Below are 22,913 nucleotides of genomic sequence, written 5' to 3' on the forward strand. Positions count from 1 at the left end.
CCCCTCCTTCCTCTGAGGTCGCTTGTTCTGACCCCATTTTCATATTGTAGTCCTTCTGAAATTCCCATGGAATTTTACTGAGGCAGCTGTTTACAGGAAGAAGTTAGAGTATAGCAATTATTTTCATCTCTGATAAATTACAGAGGTGGGGCAAAGTTCAAATCAGGGTGACATTCTCTGTGTGCTACTTTACAAAGCATTTAAAGCTGAACTTTTTGCAAATTTAAAAAATACAATTGAAATGGGGCACCCCCACACTGCTAGGGCTAAAAGCTCATTTTTGCCTAAGGTAAAAAGTCCTTTTTAAGGCAAAATAAATATTTGGATTATTCCACCCTGATGTGAGATAGGAGTATAGGTAAGGCCCCTTTCACACATATGGACCATTTGTCCCTTTTTTTTTTCAGCAGTTGTCAGATGAAAAATGGACATCAATGCATTCCTATGGAGAAACGGATGTAAATCCATTTACATCCATTTTCATCTGCTTCCGTAAACATCAATTTTTTTGAACGGCGGAAAGCCCTATTTTTCATCTGTTAAAAAAACGGATCGGATGAAAAAAGGATGACAACGGATAAAAAAACAAATGACAACGGATGACCTCACATTTGTGAGGTCAGGTACTGATGTTAGATGAAAAGTGCTGGCTAACAGTCTTCGCTCTAATTTATCCTAAATGTGTTCTTTCGGGTTATGGTCAGGACCAGTCAAGTTACTCCACCCCAAATTCATGTCTTTACCTTGCTTTGTGCACTGGTCCAAATCATTTGGTGGAAGGGGGATTATCGTGTGGGGATGTCTTTCAGGGGTTGGGCTTGTCCCCTTAGTTCCAGTTAGGAGAACTCTTAAGGCGTCAGCATACCAAGACATTTTGGACAATTTCATGCTCCCAGCTTTGTGGGAACAGTTTGGGGATGGCCCCTTCCTGCTCCAACATGACTGCAAGCCAGTGCACAAAGCAAGGTCCATATAGACATGGATGAGCGAGTTTGGGGTGGAGGAACTTGGCTGGCCTGCACAGAGTCCTAACCTCAACCCGATAGAACACCTTTGGGATGAATTAGAGCGGAGACTGCGAGCCAGCCCTTCTCGTTCAACATCAGTGCCTGACCTCACAAATGTGCTTCTGGAAGAATGGTCAAACATTCCCATAGACATACTCCTAAACCTTGTGGACAGCCTTCCCAGAGGAGTATAAGCTGTTATAGCTGCAAAGTGTGGGCCAACTCAATATGGAGCCCTATTGACTAAGACTGGGATGCCAATAAAGTTCATGTACGTGTAAAGGCAGGCGTCCCAATACTTTTGATAATATAGTATACATATAAATGATACAACTCATAAGCCAATAAAAAGTGCAATAAATAAAATTTAAAAATGTGCAATGTTCATTATGGTGGTCCACCACATATACCACCTAATATAGTACAAAAAAGACCACAAGAAAATCCTTCATCTAGATGTCTTCCACTCTCCAATGAAAAATAAGTGCTGCCACTACCAATCACCAATATAAAAGCCTCTTACCAAACTACCAGGACAATTAAAGTGTCACTAAACCCGCATCATAAAAAACGATGAAGAAATGCATTACATGCTGTTCATACTCACTCAGTCATTATGAGATTCGTTTTCTGTATTCTGCAAAAATCCCGGTTGATCCTGCTGCTCTCCATCTCCACCTTCTGTCCATGTCCCCAATTCAGCTAGGCATTTTTCAGCTGTGGTGGCAACTCTGCATATGCTCAGTTTTTAGCGAGTTTCTATGCTGAGCATTTCCTCCCTATCACATAACAGCAGCCCATGTGACTATAGAGTCACACATGTGGGCATATACATACTGTATATTGGTAAATGACAGCCCACTCCCTCCCTCCCCCTCCACGCCCACTAATCAGCTAAACACAATGGGGGGTAGGATATTACATGTCGATTAATTGTGTCTTCACCTCCTTCTTATTCTAAAACACAGCCTGTGATTGGCAGAAATCAGCCCACACCATGTAATTGCCAAACAATAATTAAGATATAATTTAAAATATATTTCTCTTACGTCCTCCGACAGTCGCCGCCTCCTCTAAGTCATCACTGTTGGGTATTGACTTCCCATCCGCAGGAATAGCTAGGCATATAGACTTAGTCCAAAGACAAAAGGCATTAGCATATACACACCCATGGGGGCTGTCACATCTGGTCAATACCCCCCCTGCATCACCACACCCAACTCAGTTTTAATCTGCCTAGCGTCAGGAATAGTCAGGCTTACCTTGTGCTGGGGCTTCGGTCTCAGCCTTCCTAATCTTTTATTTGATTTTCTTTTTAAATGTCAGTTTTTTCTCTTACTTTACTAGCTTTTTCTGGGTCCCTGGCTGTTGGCATTTGCTTTTCCTGGGCTGTTGCTCCTGTTGAGCATTGTTTTTTTCTGTTGCCCAGTTGGTTCTCTTACAGTGCATGTAAGATTCCTTTCTCTGATGTGAGTACTGCATTGTCTTTTCTACGGTTGCGTCTCCCACCCCTCATGTCTATACTGCTTTGGGACATCCTACAGTGATGACTTAGAGGAGGCGGCGACTGTCGGAGGACGTAAGAGAAAACTGAATTTTTGTAAAATCTTACCTGTAAACTTCCTTTCTCTGAGTCCTCCGACAGTTGCCGCCCCCACCCCTCTTTTGGGGTTCTTATTACCTACTGCTATGCTACCAAACTGAGTTGGGAGTGGTGATGCAGGGGGGGTATTGACCAGATGGGACAGCCCCCATGGGTGTGTATATGCTAATGCCATATGCCTTTTGCTATATGCCTAGCTATTCCTGTGGATGGGAAGTCAATACCCAACAGTGATGACTTAGAGGAGGCGGCGACTGTCGGAGGACTCAGAGAAAGGAATTTTACAGGTAAGATTTTACAAAAATTACGTTATTTGTATGCCAATTTCAGGCAGTTTATTGATATTATTTATTTATTTATACTCTGTATTCCAAACGTCTGTTTTTTTTTGTTTTTTTTTGAACATGTGAACAGCAGCAGAGGACTAAATGCTCCTCCCACCTATTTTTCCCTGCAGACAGGCTGGGAAATGTCTGATGATATTAAGGTATTCTGTGAGCTAACTATGGATAAGATGAATAGAAATGCTGCTAGCACTGGTCACTCCCCTTAAGGTGAGTGTGTGATTAGTGATAAATTAAGAATGTGATGTGCTGCGCAAATCTCAAGTAATTGCTGATATTAATGAATTAATTAATGAATTAATTAAATATTAATTTCTTAAAATATGCATACACTGTTATCTGAAAATAAGTGGATTGTGCAAGATTTGGTGTGTATGTTGAATAATAAAATCCGTACATTCTTTATGTGCGACTACGATGATATCACAGAAGAAACATAATACATATATATAATAAAATAATTGTGCATAAAACAATCAAAAAAGAAATAATAATCTTATTGTGTTGTTATAGTGCTAATATAAGTTTCCTCACATTCAAAATATATAGTTTTGAAATATATTGATCACTTCCACATGCAATTAAATCATGTCATAAAAAAAGTCTTTATAGTTGAATTAGTAGTGTCCGTAATATAATAGTGAAAAATTGTGATCCTAAAGTGATAGGGGCGATCCTAGTAATCAGTGCTGAAGATTTCCTAATAATGGAAAACCACTGTGCCACCACAATTCCTGTGATTCCCCCCTTCAGGTGGGTATCTCACCTTTAGGTGTGTGACCTTGCAATTAAGCTCGGTCAATTGTAGCTTTAGGTATTCCCCAAGGAATGCTGAGATGGCTGGATTCCTTCATCTTTAATGGTCCCGATGGATCCATGTCACTTAATAGTGACTCACATAGAAGGGAAGAAAGCTTTCCATAGTGCGAGTATTGTACAATAAAAACACCTTTACTTAAAATAATTGTATTGCACCTTACATTTGTTGGGTGCTTGCAGCGCACCACACTAAGACAGGTAACAATAGAATGGACCTGGGTGTGCAGGCGAGTATCTTCAACTAACCGCTCGTAATGAGACTGTAATCCTCTCACAGCCGCTCTCTCTCTCTGACGTGTGGCCCCTCCCCTACGCGTGTCGACACAAGGCACTGCATGTCTTCCTCAGGGGGATGTGATTAGTCAGTATGTGGGACGGCTTATGAGAGTGAGAATTCACGCCACTGTTTCAATGCGCAGCGGGCGGTGACTATGTAATTTGTTGCCACGGGAACCCCCTTGTTTATGTACACCTAATTCTTGCAAGAGCCGATGCGGGACAGTGAGATAGTTGGAGATGTCGCACTGCACCATGTACCGGGTAAAAGCTCTGTTCAATATTAATTCCACTTAATAAAACCATAAATATGAATAATTCCTAACATAAATATTTAAAATTTGTGCAATCAACAAGATTTATAAAACAATGTTCTAATGATTAAAATCACTCCCTAATACATATAGTTGGCATACCCTATATGTAAAGGCACAATAAAAACTCCATTAAATGATGTTAATTAACCCTTTTGTTGCTCATACGTAATTATGAATGGGTGTATGTGTGTATATAAATACAGGACTATATGTATCAGTGGGCAGTGTGTCAGCATTACCCCTGCTGAAGAAGTCGTGGTTTCGGCGTAACGCGTACGGGGGAGGAGCCTGCACACGCTGTAGCACCAATGCCCGCACTGGCTGAGTGCCAGTCCATGTGAGTGTTTTGCTGTTTTTTTACCCCAATAAAGTAGTCGTTACAGAGAGCACTAGATCGCTGTGTTTATTTTATACATTTACCGTATCGTGACGGTGGAGAGAGGAGTGTGAGGAGGTGACAACCCTATCCCATTCACTGTGTCAGTGACACTGCAGATCTGGCCAATTTTATCCTACCTAAAGCACCTTTATCCAGAGGGAGGACAGGAGGAAGCAACCTATACGTACCTATTAGCACCTGTGTGTGCAAAAAGCAGGTTTGGCTCATTATAACTTGTGAGCCAAACCAGGAGGTGAGCGGCCAGCATTACTATTAATGCACCAAGTCACTTTATGATATTGAAGCACCAGCACTTGGTAACTTGATACCAGCACAGCATAGAAAAAATTACCCACTTTTTATGGACTTTTTGCACCTATTTTAATTCCCACTTGTGTATGCTTATGTGTGACCATTAGATCTATTTTTATTTGCACAAGCACTTATTGTGACACTAGTTTTTTATTGTAATATTTTCAATATTTACGTAATTAGTTTTTTATCACCTGGATCATTTTATTACCACATAATTTTTAGAGCACTTGCACCTTTATTGTGATACATATTTATATCTATTGTGAGGGATTAGCTCGGTGGCGGGTGTGGATGACCCCTTGGGGGGTGCGTTTTCCCAGAGAGGTAGCCGACAAGTGCTTGCAAACAAACAGTGTGGTTTATTAAATGGTGTTTTCTTCACCAGGCTGTATGCAGCAAAACATCCAAAATAAAATAAAACAGAAAATAAATCCTTGCCTCTGTGGGCGGCTACCTTCTCACAACTGGAACCTGCCTAAGTGTCTGTCTCCAACCTACCGTCGGGCAGACTTCCTTGTCCTACAGCGGACACTCAATAGTCCTTTTATAATAGCTTCACAGGGCAACACAGTCCTTTTGTTTCTTTCACATCAACAGTTCGTCTTCTCACCTTTGAGACGTATTCACCCTTGGTTACCGTCCCGGGCACACATCACTCCGGGGGGTCTTCTCCCAGGCCCACACATCCTGTCGGGAGGCACACGCTGACTGTCCTCCTGCTCCCAGCCCACATGGCTTCAGGATGCAGCTTCTGGAGGCAGCAAACAATAGGACTTTCTCTGAACAAATTATAGAGCCTTAACTCCCTCATTCTGAACAGGTGAAGGCCTTTCAACTTCCTGCTGGCTAGCTCTGTAGCCAACACCCTAAATTAATTAATGGACTTTCTAAATCAGGTGGAAATGTATCTCCTTCCTGTGACTACATTCCCAGATTTAGCTGACTTCCTGTTACACTATCTATTTATTCACAGATATACTTTTCATCATTTGTTACACCTTGCTTGTATTTATTGTATTTATCCTTAGGCGCTCATATTTTTTGGATTATCCTGGTGTTAGGTGGATGCACTTTATGTTGGCAGCCATCGGTCCCCTTATCTGGCTATTTAGCAAATAATTGGGGTCAAACGTTTTTTTATTGGTTAGCGCTGATTAATCATTTTTATTAACCACTACTTGTGCTAGCCACTGCACCAGCTGATACTTGTTAACTGTCCCGGTAAATAGGAGCCTGTCCCGGGTAATTGACATTGTCCCGGCAAGCGCCCATTAATCGGGCTGCCCGTAAATGCCCAATAAAACCTAATCATACCAAATAGTATGATTCGGTTTTATCATACTTATTTACACCTTGCACTTTATTTATATTTACATATTACATTGTTTGCATGGTCATACCTGAGCACATTTAACACTTTAGAATTGCAGGGAATTGTGATGAGAATTTTAAACTTGAGGCAGAAGTAGTGCAGCTGAATGGGAGAATTATTCCAACTCTGCTACTTTGGCCTTAAATTTGAAATTCCTTTTTCAATTTCCTGTAATTCTCTCTTTATTGAGTAGACCCCTATAATCTGAAAAGTAGGCGGAGATTATTTATGTAGAGTGGGTGGAGCTTCAGGGAAGTGGGTGTGGTAAGTAATTGATAGCTGTGCTGCAAAGTGTTTCTGGAATTTTTTTTCAAATGTTGGCAACTATGCCAGCTTGAACTGCGCTTATGGGACTTGTCACATCACCAAGTGTTACTGCAGTGCTGGTTTGTCTATGACCAGGATGTACTAAGTCACTAAGTTTGAGCGGAACTAGTACTGACACTCTGCTGTATACGAGAACCATTCGATTGTTGCTCCTCGGCAACAGAAGAACGGGGTCGGGCACGCATTACCTTAGCAGGGACCACTACTCCATCGTCAGAGCTATCTGGGTTCCGCTGCTCTCTAAAGGTTTGAATACTGAGCCTGATTCTGACAGTGAGACTTCCCCATCACTCTCATCTGTCATGTTCAGTATTGTGTAGATTTCTTTACTAGTGTATCCCTGTTTGGACATTTTGGCCAGTAAATTTATAGGTACCTAGTGTGACTCACAGGTAAAAAGAAAGCACCTGGCTGTCAAGGACTGTTTGAACCGCTACCAAAAAGTTTAACTTCTAGTGCTAGCAGAGATCAGGCCGGACTCTGCTAACGCTGCGGTTTTGCGTGCTGTGTATCGGAAGTGACAGTGATCTGCTGATCCTGCACTTCTTGGGGGCTGGGCAGAGGGGCTAAACGCAGGTGCTGGCAGATGTCAGGGCTGATCCTGCTAACGCTGTGTTTTGAGAACACTATACTGTACAATACTATTGGGTACACAAGTATAGTTCTGATATGGTCAAAAATATTGATCAGTTCAGACACTTATACTAGTAATGGAGGCGTTAAGTGTGTGTGTGTCACTGACAATCAAATGGTTAAAATGTATTACTAAATATGTGGCGGGCAATCAGATGCTATCCTGGATTGATGCTAACGTCAACTCTAACTGACGTCACCAGTGACAATAATACAGTGATCAGAAAAAAGATCTGTACACTATCATTGTGACACTGTGACAGGGCAGTGAAGGGGTTATCTGGGGGTGATCAGGGGGTTAAATCTTTATTAGGGGATATATTGTGGGTACTCTAAACCTATCTGGGACAGACACTAACTACCACTAACTGCCGCTAACACTAACTGGCATCACCATTGACACTAATACAGTGATCAGAAAATTATCTGTATACTGTATATAGTGACACTGTAAAAGGGAGTGAAAGGGTTAACTGGGGGGTGATCAGGGGGTTAAAAAGGTGCCTATGTGTCCTGGTGTCAGTGTAGAGGAGAGGAGATTGCATCATTTCCTGTGCCTGTGTTAACATTACACATGCACAGGAGGTCAGAACCCATCACCAGATCCAGGCCAATCATTTATATCTGTACCGAATCAGATCATCGCGGGGACAGCGATGGTACCTAGCGGCGAGGGCACACACTCGGGAGTCACGGTTCAGGACACAGGTTTTTCCTTTGCAATATTACATGCTGTTTTTGGATTTTGCTAATGTGAGTGCATTGTTAGCGGGGAAGGGAATTTTTATGTTTAATAAACCTTGGCTTGTACTGTATTACGCTATGGGTCCCTTTTTCTGCTTTACATGCTATCACTGATCTAATAGAGCTTATGGGCTTAGGAGGCTATTAGTCTGCTGGACATTGGAGGATTCCATATTGACCAACTGAATATATTCCCTTTGGTGTGGAAAACCCATATGTTATAGAAAGGCTTCATTTATTCCATGTTCTGGTGAGTGTCCATTACCACGAGGGAGTCACTCTGGTGTGGTGAAGGTGGTTCGGTTAATTTTGATATTGCACCGTGGTGAAGAATTGGATACATCTGGATGCATCAAAGAAAATAACTTTATTGTGCATTGATGCAGTCACTTTAAGTGTGCATGTCATTCACACCATCTTACACTTCCAGTCATTTGGACTTTGCTTATAGTTTTCACCTATAAGGTTATGCAAGCGCTGCTAGTGTGATTGTTGTTCATTCCCTTTGAGCAGTGTTGCACCTCTATTGATTTAGCAATTTCAGATGGAAATCATCAGTGGCAATGCTTGTACTTCTCTCAGGATAGGTTTTGTTTAAACAACAATTGATGACCAAAATCTGCATATTAAAATTATAAGACACAATTATTTATGCCCTGGAAATATTAGACTACATTGCAGCTGTGAACTAGGTGTGATCTAGACACGTTCAACTGTGTGTGCTCCTAATTCTGACCGCACTGCCACTAACCTCACACTAATAATCAAGAAACAACCAGCAAGTGTCTTAAATATGTAATCAATATGATGGCCAATCATGGCGATCGCTAGATGTTTGTTTAATAACAAACTTTTTAAAACGGCACAATACCTCTTTCTCTGTGCACTCACTCTGTACAGAAAAAGAGGTACAGTGTTTTGAAGTTACAGTGTATAAAACATATTCTATTAAAAGAGTTTGAAGATTGATTAAAAGAATAAGTAACACAACCAAAAATGCTTTTTCACATTTATGTCAATTGTTAAAGCAAAGGCAGAGTATTTATTAAAACAGTGTAATAAATACATTTTTTATACAGTATATCCATATCAAACTATATAATATATTGGTAGAGCTTTCTGCTGCCTTTGATGATGTTGACCAACCCTCTGGAAAAAAAAAATTAAAAAATTCCCTTGACCTCTGTGACTCTACTTTCTGCTGGTTCTTTTCTAACCTATCTCACCGTACCGTCAATCTTACTTACAATTTTACCTCCTACTCTCCTTTTCTTCTTTTCCTCAGTGTCTCTGACCTCTTCTATTCTATTCTCATCCACACTTCTCCCTGGGTCAAGCCTCCCATGGCTTCTAATCCCATTTACATACCAAACAAACCATTCTCTTTGCTTCTCCCATTCTCTGTAACCCCATAGATCAAACTATTGCCCACTCTATCTGCCTTTAGGCGATTTAACCCATCCCTTTAGAGAGGCCTAAAAGAAAAAAGACAGGAAAGTGCATGATCTGGCGCAGTTAAACACTTTATTATTAAATAATATTATTAAAGTGTTTAACAATCATGCGCTTCCCTGTCTCTTTTTTGTTTTCTTGTCTATAATCCAGTGCACCTTCTTGTGCATGATCTAATCAGGGACAGCTGCAGAAGATCAATATATACTGTTCTTCAGAGAGGCCTGTACAGAAATTAATCATAGCATTATGAACAGGTTAGCCAACATATTCTAAAGCTGCTCTATTTTGTCTGGCATCTAGGCTTCCATGACCTCTGGTCATCCAAGGGTTTGAAAGACTTCTGCAGATAAAATAGGAAAAAAAGAGAGGGTTTAAGGAAACCTGTAATGGGGCAGATTCACTGTTCTTCAGCTAGTTTATTTCTCTCACATAGTATTTTTTATTATTTTACAAGAGCGACACAATTACCATTATGGTTGAATTGTGTGCTTTGCTCAGCGTCGTCTCAAAAATTATTGTTCTCTTAATGTTATTATACGCATGATCTCACAACAGGCAAAAGTGATGACCCGTGTCTCCAGTGCTGCAGTCCGTCAGTCTCTTCGCCGTTTAACACTTGTGGAAAGTTTGGATGCCTGTGTTTCCCACCAAACTATGACCCCTTCCTCTAATCTCTGTATTATTGCTGTAGTGACAGAGGAGAGAAGCACAGTGCAAACAGGCATCCGACACTCCCTGAAGTGTCGAATACCAAAGGGACTGACAGAGGCAGCAATTCCTGAAAGGAGGAGAAGTAAGAGACAGGGACCAGATGGTTGGAGACATGAGTCTCTGACAGGAAACTTCAGGTGCCACTCTTCTGATAGAATGACAGGGTCACTTTTATCCAGTAAACCCAAAATATACAATTCTCCAAAATGTATGTAGCGCCCCCCTACCCTCAACCTCCAGAGGCCTGGTGGCAATCTTCAGAAACAGGGAGGGCTGACATTCCTCCTCAGGGTACAGGTTACTAGGCATGGTGGGTAGTGCACAAGGTAGAAAGATGTGCGCCAGTCACTTTTATGCTTGAAAAAAGAGAAGTTTATTTCTCACAACAGGAAAAATGTGGGAGAGAGGGGTAGGGCACAGGACACCCTTAGTCAAAAACAGCAGCAGACTTGCAGATCGGCAGACTCTTTAGACAAAAATGTAGAAAAGGTAGACAGCAGTAGAGGAAAAGAGCCTTTAAGCTGGAACCAGCAATCTGTACTTTGTAGCATAAGCTATCTCCTATAGCAACAATATTCAATTCACAGAAGGTGCAGGAACTCTCTGGATGATTCCATCTTGACGCCCAGGCTCTCCATGGATCCCCGGTCCATGCAAGAGTAACCTCTGGTACTTCATCTCAGGTCTCCATCCTTTCCTTCATGCTTCCAGGTAGGGAGCTGGCTCTCCCTTGCAGAGCCCTGAGCACATGGCTAGGCTTCAGGCCTACCCATCAGCAGCTGTTCCTCACACACCCACCCAAACCGTAGTCTAGCTGGAAAGGACAAAGACCACCTGACTTCCTCCAAATAAATACCTTCTCCCAGCATGCTCGGCGACCAGTATGTTTGGCTGAGAAAAGTATACATATCCTTAACCTAGACTCACTGTAATTCATAACACTAATGCCAAAGGTAACAGTGCCACCTATTGACAAAAGGGAGAAACCACAGCTAAACCAGGTTTAGGAGGAAATCCAATGATCACAAAGACTACAAATTAGCCAGGCTAGCTACCACCTAGCACAGCAAAACATTTTAGCAGCCCTGTTTAGGACAAGGGTGCTACAGTTACATAATCCCTAGCGATCACCAAGTCGCCATTCTTTGACCAGGAGCCCCTGTATTGAAAGATCAGTCCACCCAAAATTGATTGGTCTAGGAATGTTACCACACCTAACAATTTCTCTCTCTTTCTGCCTCATATAATCTGTGATAGTTCTGCGCTGAGTTCCTGGGTCTGCGCATTTGCTATAGCCATTAGGTGTTCCTACTATTACTAATGTGGAGATTGTAAAAGGAGTGAGAACACCCCAAGCAGAACAAGAATACATGAAACTCCATGCAGAGGGATCTCTTAGATCCCTGATGTCTAGTCTGCAGCCTGATGGCTGCATTTAGTCCTTTGGACTTGTATGGCCATCGGACTGCATCAGGAGTGGGAATGTTGATGAGATGGTAGTTATTGTGTCCAAGTCTCTAGCCTCTCTAATCCATCATGTAGCACTTCCTCAGGCTCTGATCATCTCTTGTAAAATGTCTGCTGTCTCGATAGCCTTCAGTAGCATTGCATATTTTTAATATTATGTGCATCCCCTTGGCAATATCTGAAGTCCTAGTTGAGGACCCCCTATTCCATCACCTCCTTACTTGGTGTATGACTAAAGCCACAACTTTTTTTTCTTTTAAGTTTTGGATGAAATTTAGAACTCTGGCAATTTTTTTTCTGTTGTTGTTCCTGTCAGGTTTGGGAGGTTTCCTTTCTACTTCTGTCCCAGAGACACAAGAAATAAAGGAAACCTCTAAAATGTGAGGGGGAAACAGGTCTCCCCATTGGGGATTTCCTCTCTATTCTTGATACACTAATAGCACCAATGGCAAAGGTAAGTGGGACAAAGGGTGGATCTCTGTCTATATTGCAGAGAGCAATGACAACCTGATAGGGATTCTATCCACACTCTATTCAAACGTTTGACAAAGTGTTTCATCACTACATATTCTCCTACTCCAGTGCTAGGATCGCTCATAATCTTTTTCTGATGTTGACAGTAATGTACAGACAACACATTGTAACCTTTGTTCTTCTCCATAAATCAATAGGTTTGTTATACAAAGGAACACACAATGAAACACTTTGGTAATAAAACTGTCACAGAACATAGGTACTCAGACTAACAATCTCCGGCATGCAAAAGCTTTATTTTTAAACAAAAACCCTAACATTCGAAAAGCTAAAATGTATGACACAATCAATTCAACTCTCTCATTAATGTTCTTACTATAACCATCAGTCTGCGCAGTGTGACATCACAGCACTTTGTGTCATAATTGTCTCGCACTGGAAAGACAGACCCATCCAACCAATGCCAGATGAGGGCTATGGCTATTGTGGTGTCAGCCTGGAAAACCCAGTGCTTTAATACTCATCATCATAGGGGTATTTAGGAGATTCTTTCCAACTAAATGAAAAGAGAGAAAGAGATATATTAATCAATGATGTCCTTATCTGCAAAACATTATGAAAACCTTAAAAAAAAGGATGAACTGATTTGCATTATTATTCAAGTATACAGCACCACCTGAAACTGATTTTATTTTTTATTTTGGTGGATGAATCGCCCATCAACTTTTTATAACTCTGAGAATTTAAAATGAGCTCCAGGCATTATCTGTTTTTTAAACTTACAAGGGGGCCAGTTTGGTTACATGTAATCAATACCGGAACAAAGTCACTCAGTGGCCAGGGTAAAAATGCCAAACTTGCACCATTCCCCCACCACACCCAGTTTATTAAGCAATGTCAGTGCATGCCTAGATGTCTTTAGCAGCTAGGATCCCACTCCCAGCTGCCACCACGTTTGCCTAAGCATCACTACACAGCTCTGGATCTGCCAATTGTTTTTTATGTGGAACCAGAACTGTAAAGTGATGTTGTGGTAAAAAGGCATTGCTGGAATTCTGAAAGACTTTGCACCTCTGGGCACTCCAAAGGGAACAATAATGTAGTGTGCATAGGACTTTGTGGTGAGCAGTGGGTGTAGCCACACTGCGTTAACCGTGTGTGTGTGTGGGGGGGGGGGGGGGGAGCATAGTTAAATAGAACCTTCTGTATGTTTTTTTTTTACATGCAAACTACACTGCATGCACAATTATTAGGCAAGTTATATTTTTGAGGATTCATTTAAACACTTGTCGACCGCCCGCCCACTTTTGGAGTGCATGTGGTTTCGGCGGCGCGGAGCCTAAACACAGCAGGAGGCAGGCCACGGGAGGAGAGGCGGTGATCGCCTCCCACAATCGTCAAGGAAACGGAGAGAAGACCCGCCTGCTTATGTAAACAAAGCAGGCGGATCTTCTCTCAGACAGGCAGGGACAGATCATCACTGCGATCTGTCTGTGCCTGTCACAGAACCACCCCTAACCCCCCCACACACACACACAGTGAGTAAGCACACAGGCATACATTTAACCCTTTGATCACCCCCAGTATTAATCCCTTCCCTGCCAGTGTCATTTATACAGTAACTGCATATTATTTAGTACTGATTACTGTATTAGTGTCACTGGTCCGCAAAAAGTGTCAAAAATGTCAGTAATGGGTCAGATATAAATCGCAGATCGCCGGCATTACTAATAAAAAAAAATAAATAAATAAAAAGTCCAAAAATCGAATCCCCAAGTTTGTAAATGCTATAACTTTTGCGCAAACCAATTAAAATATGCTTTTTGGGATTTTTTTTACCAGAAAAATATAGCAGAATACAAATTGGCCTAAACTTATATATATATATATATATATATATATATGATAATATTTTTTTATTGTGGAATGTTTTATAGCAGAAAGTAAAAAATATGGCGTTTTTTTCAAAATTGTCGCTCTTTCTTTGTTTATAGCGCAAAATCTAAAAATCGCAGAGGTGATCAAATACCACCAAAAGAAAGCTCTATTTCTGGGAAAAAGGGACATCAATTTTATTTGGGTACAGCGTCGCACAACCGCGCATTTTTCCGTTAAAGTAACGCAGTGCCAAGTCGCAAAAAATGGCCTGGTCATTAAGGGGGAAAATCCTTCTGGGGCTGAAGTGGTTAATTATTGAACAACTACAGTGCTGTTGGTCAATCCAAAATGTTAATAAACCTCAAACCTTAATATTTAGAAAAGTAAAAGTGATGTTTTGACTGTCTTAGGAGAATATCTCTGTGTGCACAATTATTGGACAACTATTAGTGCACAACTCAAAATTTACAAATAAACATTTCTGACATTTAGACCCCGTTCACATAGGGGCGACGCTACTTGCTGGGGCGACCTCGGAGCGGCATGCACGGACTTCATATCATTCAAATCAATGCAGGTCGCTCCAGGTCACCCCAAAGAAGCTCAGGACCCTTTTTCTAAGTCAGAGCGACTTGTGTCGCTCCTATTAGAACGGGTCCTGTGCTAATCTATGGGCAGGTGACCCACGGCGACCTGTCAATCGACCAGGTCGCCCCAGTGTGAACGGGCTCTTAATAATAAAAAAAAAATGGGGACCAATAAGCCACCCTTCTTTTCAATAACAGTCATAAGCCTTCCATTCATGGAGTCTGTCAGTTTCTTGATCTGTTGGCAGTCAAGTTTTTGTGCAGCAGCAACCACAGCCTCCCAGACACTGTCCGAAGAGGTGTTCTGTTTTCCTTTACCGTAAATCTCCCATTTAAGAAGGGCCCACAAGTTCTCAATATGGTTTAGGTCAGGTGAGGAAGGAGGCCATGTCATTATTCTTTCATATTTAGGCTTTTACTGGCTAGCCATGCCGTGGAGTACTTCGGTGCATGCAATGGAGCATTGTCCTGCATAGATATCAAGGTATTCTTGAAAAATGCTGACTTTTTCCTGCATTACTGCTTGAAGAAAGTATCTTCTAAAAACTGGCAGTTAATTTTGAGTTCATCTTCAACCCGAAAAGGTCCAACTAGCTCATCCTTAATAATACCAGCACATACCAGTACCACCTCCACCTTGCTGGCATCTGAGTTGAAGTAGAGCTGTGTGCCGTTACTGATCCAGCCACAGGTAAATCCATCTGGTCTGTCAAGAGTCACTTTCATCTCATCTGTCCATAAAATCTTTGAAAAATCTGTCTTCAAATATTTCTTGGCCCAGTCTTGACGTTTCAACTTATGGGTCTTGTTCAGTTGTGGTCAGGTTTCAGCCTTCCTTACCTTGTATATGTCTCTGAACACTGAACACCTTGTACTTCTGGGCACTCCAGGTAGGTTGCAGTTCTGGAATATGACAGCACTGGAAGATAATGGGTTCCTAGTAGCTTCACGTTGGATTCTTTTCAAATCTTTGGCAGTTAACTTTTTTTCTCAACACCTTTCTTGCAACCCTGTTGACTATTTGCAGCAAAACTTTTGATGGTTCTGTGATCACGCCCCAATATCTTAGCAAGTTCAAGAGTGCTGCATCCCTCTGACAATTTAGCAATTTTTGACTTTTCATAGTCAGTTAAGTCCAGTGGCGGCTGGTGCTCAAAATTTTTGGGGGGGCGCAAAAAGAAAAATGTAATAGGTATTGCTTCGCGCCAAAAAACACAGTAAAAAAATTGCGTGACTTTGAAGCTGTGCCCCCTTTAATACAATGAACACTGTGCTGTGCCCCCTTCAATGCAATGAACACTGTGCTGTGCCCCCTTCAATGCAATGAACACTGTGCTGTGCCCCCTTCAATGCAATGAACACTGCTGTGCCCCCTTCAATGCAATGAACACTGTGCTGTGCCCCCTTCAATGCAATGAACACTGTGCTGTGCCCCCTTCAATGCAATAAACACTGTGCTGTGCCCCCTTCAATGCAATAAACACTGTGCTGTGCCCCCACAATGCTTTGAGTTCAGCGTGCATGCCCCTTTCAATTCAGAGCGCCACAGCATTGTCCCCAATCACTGCAGAGCGCCACAGCATTGTCCCCAATCACTGCAGAGTGCCACAGCATTGTCCCCAATGATTGCAGAGTGCCCACAGCATTGTACCCCAATGATTGCAGAGTGCCACAGCATTGTCCCCCAATGATTGCAGAGTGCCACAGCATTGTACCCCAATGATTGCAGAGTGCCACAGAATTGTACCCCAATGATTGCAGAGTGCCCACAGCATTGTACCCCAATAAATGCAGAGTGCCCACAGCATTGTACCCCAATGATTGCAGAGTGCCCACAGCATTGTACCCCAATGATTGCAGAGTGCCACAGAATTGTACCCCAATGATTACAGAGTGCCACAGCATTGTACCCCAATGATTGCAGAGTGCCACAGAATTGTACCCCAATGATTGCAGAGTGCCACAGCATTGTACCCCAATGATTGCAGAGTGCCCACAGCATTGTACCCCAATAAATGCAGAGTGCCCACAGCATTGTACCCCAATGATTGCAGAGTGCCCACAGCATTGTACCCCAATGATTACAGAGTGCCACAGAATTGTACCCCAATGATTGCAGAGCGCCACAGCATTGTACCCCAATAAATACAGAGCGCCTCAGCATTGTACCCCAATGAATGCAGAGCGCCACAGAATTGTACCCCAATGATTGCAGAGTGCCACAGAATTGTACCCCAATGATTGCAGAGTGCCACAGCATTGTACCCCAATGATTGCAGAGAGCCACAGCATTGTACCCCAATAAATGCAGAGTGCCACAGCATTGTACCCCAATAAATGCAGAGTGCCCACAGCATTGTCCCCCAATAAATGCAGAGTGCCCACAGCATTGTCCCCCAATCAATGCAGAGTGCCCACAGCATTGTACCCCAATAAATGCAGAGTGCCACAGCAATGTACCCCAATAAATGCAGAGTGCCACAGCAATGTACCCCAATAAATGCAGAGTGCCCACAGCATTGTCCCCCAATAAATGCAGAGTGCCCATAGCATTGTACCCCAATGATTACAGAGTGCCACAGAATTGTACCCCAATGATTGCAGAGCGCCACAGCATTGTACCCCAATAAATACAGAGCGCCTCAGCATTGTACCCCAATAAATGCAGAGCGCCACAGAATTGTACCCCAATGATTGCAGAGTGCCACAGAATTGTACCCCAATGATTGCAGAGTGCCACAGCATTGTACCCCAATGATTGCAGAGAGCCACAGCATTGTACCCCAATAAATGCAGAGTGCCACAGCATTGTACCCCAATAAATGCAGAGTGCCCACAGCATTGTCCCCCAATAAATGCAGAGTGCCCACAGCATTGTCCCCCAATCAATGCAGAGTGCCCACAGCATTGTACCCCAATAAATGCAGAGTGCCACAGCAATGTACCCCAATAAATGCAGAGTGCCACAGCAATGTACCCCAATAAATGCAGAGTGCCCACAGCATTGTCCCCCAATAAATGCAGAGTGCCCATAGCATTGTCCCCCAATCAATGCAGAGTGCAGCGTGCGTGCTCCCTTCAATTTAATGCACTTACCTGGCGGCGGCGGCGGCGGGTTCTTCCCTCCTCGATCCAGTCCGTCCTCTCTGTGGCGGCGGCGGCGGCGGGAAGGAGAGCGGCTTCTCCCTCGTCCTCCGAGCGGCGGTGACGGTGAGTGACTGACTCACGCACCGGCACCGCCCCCATTGTGACGTCAGGGATCGGATGTCCTGGATGATGATTGGTCCAGGCTGGAGACTGGACCAATCACAGCCAGGATATCCGAAAGTGGGGGTGTCCAATCGCAAGGACTTGCGATCGGGTTACGCCCCCAGAAGGCTGCCGATCGGCGCCTCTTCTGGGACGTAACCCCACCCCCCCCCCCAGCCACCACTTCCATTACAAAGGCCGGCGAACCCAATTTTTTTTTTTAAAAACTTTATTTGTTCGCTGTCATTTTTTTTTTCTTTTTTTTTAGGGGTAGGGGGGCGGCGCCCTGGCGCCCGCTATGCACGGGCCGCCACTGGTTAAGTCTCTTTTTTACCCATTTTCCCTGAGCCGCCGACTAATTATGCACACCTTGATATAGGGTTTTGATCTCCTTCGGCCACAACCTCTCTCATTACACAAATACACATCACCTGATATGCTTAAAGTGGTTGTAAACCTAAAAAAAAAAAAAAAGAGATCCTGTCCCTTTAAGGCATTATCTATAGCACAGTGCTTCCTAATGTGTAATATACCTGGTTGATCCTGCCAGTTCCTGTGTCCCCCTGTCTGAGCTGACCACTGTAACCATGGCTGCTGAGCCCTGATTACCGTGGTCAGTTTACATGCCTCTGTCACTTCGCTCTCTGCTATGAGCCTCTCCTCTCTCCCCCTCCCTGCCTGTCAGTATGAGAGCCAATCTTGTGCCCGCCCCTCCGGCCGCTATTCTGCTGAAATTTGCATCAAAAATAGTTGTATCCCCTCAGACTTAAACAATTGTTAACTACAGCATGTGTTTTTTTTAAATGACAAGCACTGGATAGATATAATTGAGTGGACTGGCAGTGACAACTGGTAATATTTTATTCTCTACTAGTAGCGGCAGAAGGGGGGGGGGGGCAGATATAGAGACACAGACACGAAGCTGACAGACAAGGAGGGAGGCAGAGGATAGCTGCAGGTGACTGATGCAGGCAGGCTGACCACGGTGATTAGGGCTCAGCAGCAATGATTATGGTGGTCAGGACACAGAGGGGGACACAGGAAGTGGCAGGATCAGACAAGTTTTTTACAGCTTAGAGAGGGGCAGATTAGACAGCACAAGCACTGTGCTGTTTAATCTGCTATAAGGGAACAGGGTCTCAAACACTTAAAAAAAAAAAAGAAAAGTAAATCCTATCCTAGAATTCTACAAATTCCACATAAAGCAGACAAGGCTTCTACATACCTATCAATGCTGAAGTATCGCATGTTTTTGTTAATGCCATCCAACCTTTGCATGTCTTCAGCACTCAGCTGAAAGTCAAAGAGCTGCAAGAAAACAAGTAGAATAACAAATAAGATATGTTAAGCGGAAACAGTGTACATAGGGTTGAAGCCAGTTCTGATATTTACATAGTCCTATCTGGCAGGGTATGAGACATGCTTTTTAACACTTACAGGTCTGTTCCCTCTCTCTCTTCTGTGACTGGACAGCGGAAGGAGAAGACTGATGAGCTCATCTTTCTATCACTCCACTTTTTCTCCCTATCAGCATGTTCCCTGTTAGCACACGTGCACTGCAGCACAACCAATTGTCTATTTGGGCTCTAGGGTCAGATCCTAATAAGATCTTAATACAACGCATATATTTTAGTCTGCGCCCTGGAGTGCAGAGGTTGTGTAGAGCTTTGGGTGGCAAAAAGCCTCCATTTTAAGATCCACATCCTACCTGGTAGCCAGACCTCATTAAGTTGTACAAAGCCCTCCTGGATTGAACTGTGTTAGTTTGCTACCTTTCTGAATAAAAGTGCAGGACAAACCTGCATTGGAAACTTCCTGGGTGTCTCTGTCTCATTGATTGTTTTTCTGCAGTCAATACCAGTTGAACCTATTCCCCTTACAGAAGGTAGTATCTATTATTGCCCATAAAGTTACACCAATATCTCACAGGGCAGTTTAGAGCCAGTCCCCCTTCTTTGGAGAGAAGAGACCAGCTACATCTGCATAAGCCTTACAGCACACAAACCAAGATGGCACTGCCGCTATATGGTTAGTATGCTTAGTGGTGTTAGGGACCTGGGTTCCCACCAATAGCATTTTCAGTATAGAGTTTGTACAATATGCACTGTGTGAAGTCTCTTTCACATTTCAAGATGTACTGGCAGGATGCTTCTTATCAAATTGGCCTTAGATTGTATAATTATGGGGGGGGGGGACTGCAAGCTACTTTACAGAGGTACACTGGCTAATGGTCAGCATGCTCTGAAAATGGCTGAAAATGTCATATAAAGCCCCTTTCTTACATTTTTGAATCGTTGAAATAGTTGTTACCCCATTGGAGAGGCTTGCTGTTCCTGTGACAGCCATATAATCAACTACTTCATCTCTTGTACCTGTATAACCCTAAGGGATTTTTCACACGGGCTTTCCGATCAGGTCCGCCTGAAAAACTCAGTTTTTCAGGCTGACCTGATTGGATTCTCCATGCACCCCTATGGAGCAGCGGATGTCAGCGGTGACATGTCCGCTGACACCCGCTGCTATCCGATCCGATCCTGTCCGTGAAATCCAGACGAATGGAAACCCTATTTTCCATCCGTTTGGAGGGTCGGATAGGAACGAATAGGATTGGATGAAAATGGACAGGCGGTACGTTTTCAACCGATCTCCCGTAGAGGAGAGCGGGGATCTGACAGGTCTGTCTCTGCAAAGTAAGTGGAGACGGACCTGTCATCCGCCTGCTCAGCGGGGATCGGCATATCAATCCCCAACAGCACAACTGAGTCAGCCGAGCGGAAAGCCCATGTGAAAGGACCCTTATGGACCAAAGCAGTTGTTACAGTTCCACTATGGACCTGTTTATTTTTCAAAACTGTTGTCATTACTTAAAGTGGAGTTCCACCCTAAAATTATACTTACCTCCATCTTCTCGCTCCGGGTCACCTGAAAAACAAATGGATAATCGCAATTTTTTTTTTTTTTTACTTACCTCGTTTAGAAGAAAATATACTTGCCTTACTTCCTCTTCCTCCCCTCAGCAGCCACGGCGATTCGTCACTTCCTGGCATGCAATGATTCCTGGGAGCTGAACGTCATCGCTTCCAGGAATCAATGCACCTGCACCGGCCCCGACGTCAGTTCCGGTGCAGGCGCCGTCATACCTTGCAAAACAGCTTCTGGGCATTCCGTACAGGGATGACGCTGCGGCACCGGAAGTGACGGCGGGGCCGGTGCAGTGCATCGTGGGACCGATGAAGACGGAAGAGGACACAGAAGAGGATCGCGCTGGCTTCAAGCTGCCCACACCTGAGATGGCAGCACTGGAGAATACATTTTCAAGGTAAGTATTTCTTCTTGCAGGTAAGTGCAACCCGGGACAGATCAGAGGCTAGCCATTTTGGAATGCACTAGCCCTGACTGTCCCGGGGGTATTTTTATTAAAAAAAACGTTCACTGGGTGGAACTCTGCTTTAATACAGTAATACATATCATTTTTTATTTTATTTTTTTGGGGGGTCAGGACTGGGCTTTTATGGCAATATGGTTTGTAAAAATGATTTTATTTTCTAGAGAATCTAAAGGCAAAAAGATGTAAAAAAAAGATTTGTTTAATGTTTTTTTTTTTCCTGCTTTCACCACCATTAGTTTTTTGTGGACTATGTGAAAGAGAAAAGGGCCATACACACTATATAATGTGAATGTGTAATGTATATGTAAAATCGCTGCGTAAATTGACAGCGCTATATAAGTACCTGAAATAATAATAATAATAAGATTTTCTGAAGACTTTTTCCTTCAGATTTACCTTTTCTATGTAGTGCAAGGGCCTGCCAGATTGCATACAAATTGAAAGTGTTTAGGTTTGACCTCATATTATATGGTTTTGGTAAGTCTAAAGGAAAAAGTCTTCAGAAAATCTTATAGTGTGTATGGCCCATTATACACGGTGGCAGCTGCATTTTGATGCTCTTGCTGTGTAATACAAAGCTATTACCGGCTGTCACTTTGACAGCCAGCAGCTGCCAGTACTTTGGCAGGGGAGCTGCATCAGAGGAATACAAACTGGACACAAAAGGTGCATCCTGTAAACTTTGTTGAAGTTTTTTTAGGATGTATCTTTTAGGTTTAAAATCCTCAAGTAGTTTCTGAGGGTGTAGTCATTAGGTCAGGAAAGCACAGGCAGCAATAACAACATTATCAGAAGTTCTAACACTTCCTCACCTAAATGTGATTTTGTTGTTCTGTGCTTTGATGTTCCAGAGAGTATCCAATTGTGTATCTATTGGGGAAATATTACCAATAGACACATAATGGGGTTGATTTACTAAAACTGAATTGTATAAATCTGGTGCAGCTCTGCATAGAAACCAATCACCTTCCATTATTTTTGTCAAAGCTTAATTGAACAAGCTAAAGATAGAAGCTGATTGGCTACCATGCACAGCTACACCAGATTTTGCACTCTCCACTTTTTGTAAATGAACCCCAGAAGGGAATACAAACATGACAGCGGTTCTAACCCTCCTATGCTTTATCTAAAACAAAATAAAATCTTTTTGCTGGAGCTGAGCTTTAACCAGGATTTCTTATAGACTGTCAACATCTGTGTTTGAATCACCTGGAAATTTAGTTTGATTCTCTCTGCAGTGAAGCTCTTTGCAAGGACAACAATCCCTCTCTGCAGTAGATAACGCTGCGCCACCTGCGCTGCAGACCGTCCAACCTTCTTTGCCACTTCATTGAGAACAGGATCTTCCAGCACTTGGGGTGAGTTTGGATCCATCCTTATGGAGAAAAGGTAAGAAGCTGATTTTTTTTTTCCATAATCAGTATTAAAGTAGATTCCAAACCCTAATGCTGGCCATGGCCATACATGGCTTGTTACTTTCCGCTTATCTAAACAAAGTGGATGGAGGGATCTCCACCCAGAACACTGCATTCTGACAGCAGCACACAATTTTGATGGAATGTTTTCTA

General features: G+C 43.0%; 1 protein-coding gene across 1 annotated transcript in view; it reads right to left on the minus strand.

Moving 5' to 3' along the window:
• LOC309552736 (aldo-keto reductase family 1 member C15-like) overlaps positions 1 to 22,913 on the minus strand; it is a 113,913-nt gene that overhangs the window by 63,051 nt on the left and 27,949 nt on the right. Inside the window, exons 6-8 of the mRNA XM_082253657.1 lie at positions 22,555 to 22,720; positions 19,183 to 19,265; positions 12,764 to 12,799 (exon numbers count right to left, since the gene is read on the minus strand). Of these exons, the coding sequence (XP_082109783.1) occupies positions 12,764 to 12,799; positions 19,183 to 19,265; positions 22,555 to 22,720 (285 nt within the window). The remainder of the gene's footprint in view (positions 1 to 12,763; positions 12,800 to 19,182; positions 19,266 to 22,554; positions 22,721 to 22,913) is intronic.

This window comes from Pelophylax lessonae (genome assembly GCF_965119305.1).
Source record: "Pelophylax lessonae genome assembly, chromosome: 4".
NCBI lineage: Eukaryota > Metazoa > Chordata > Amphibia > Anura > Ranidae > Pelophylax > Pelophylax lessonae.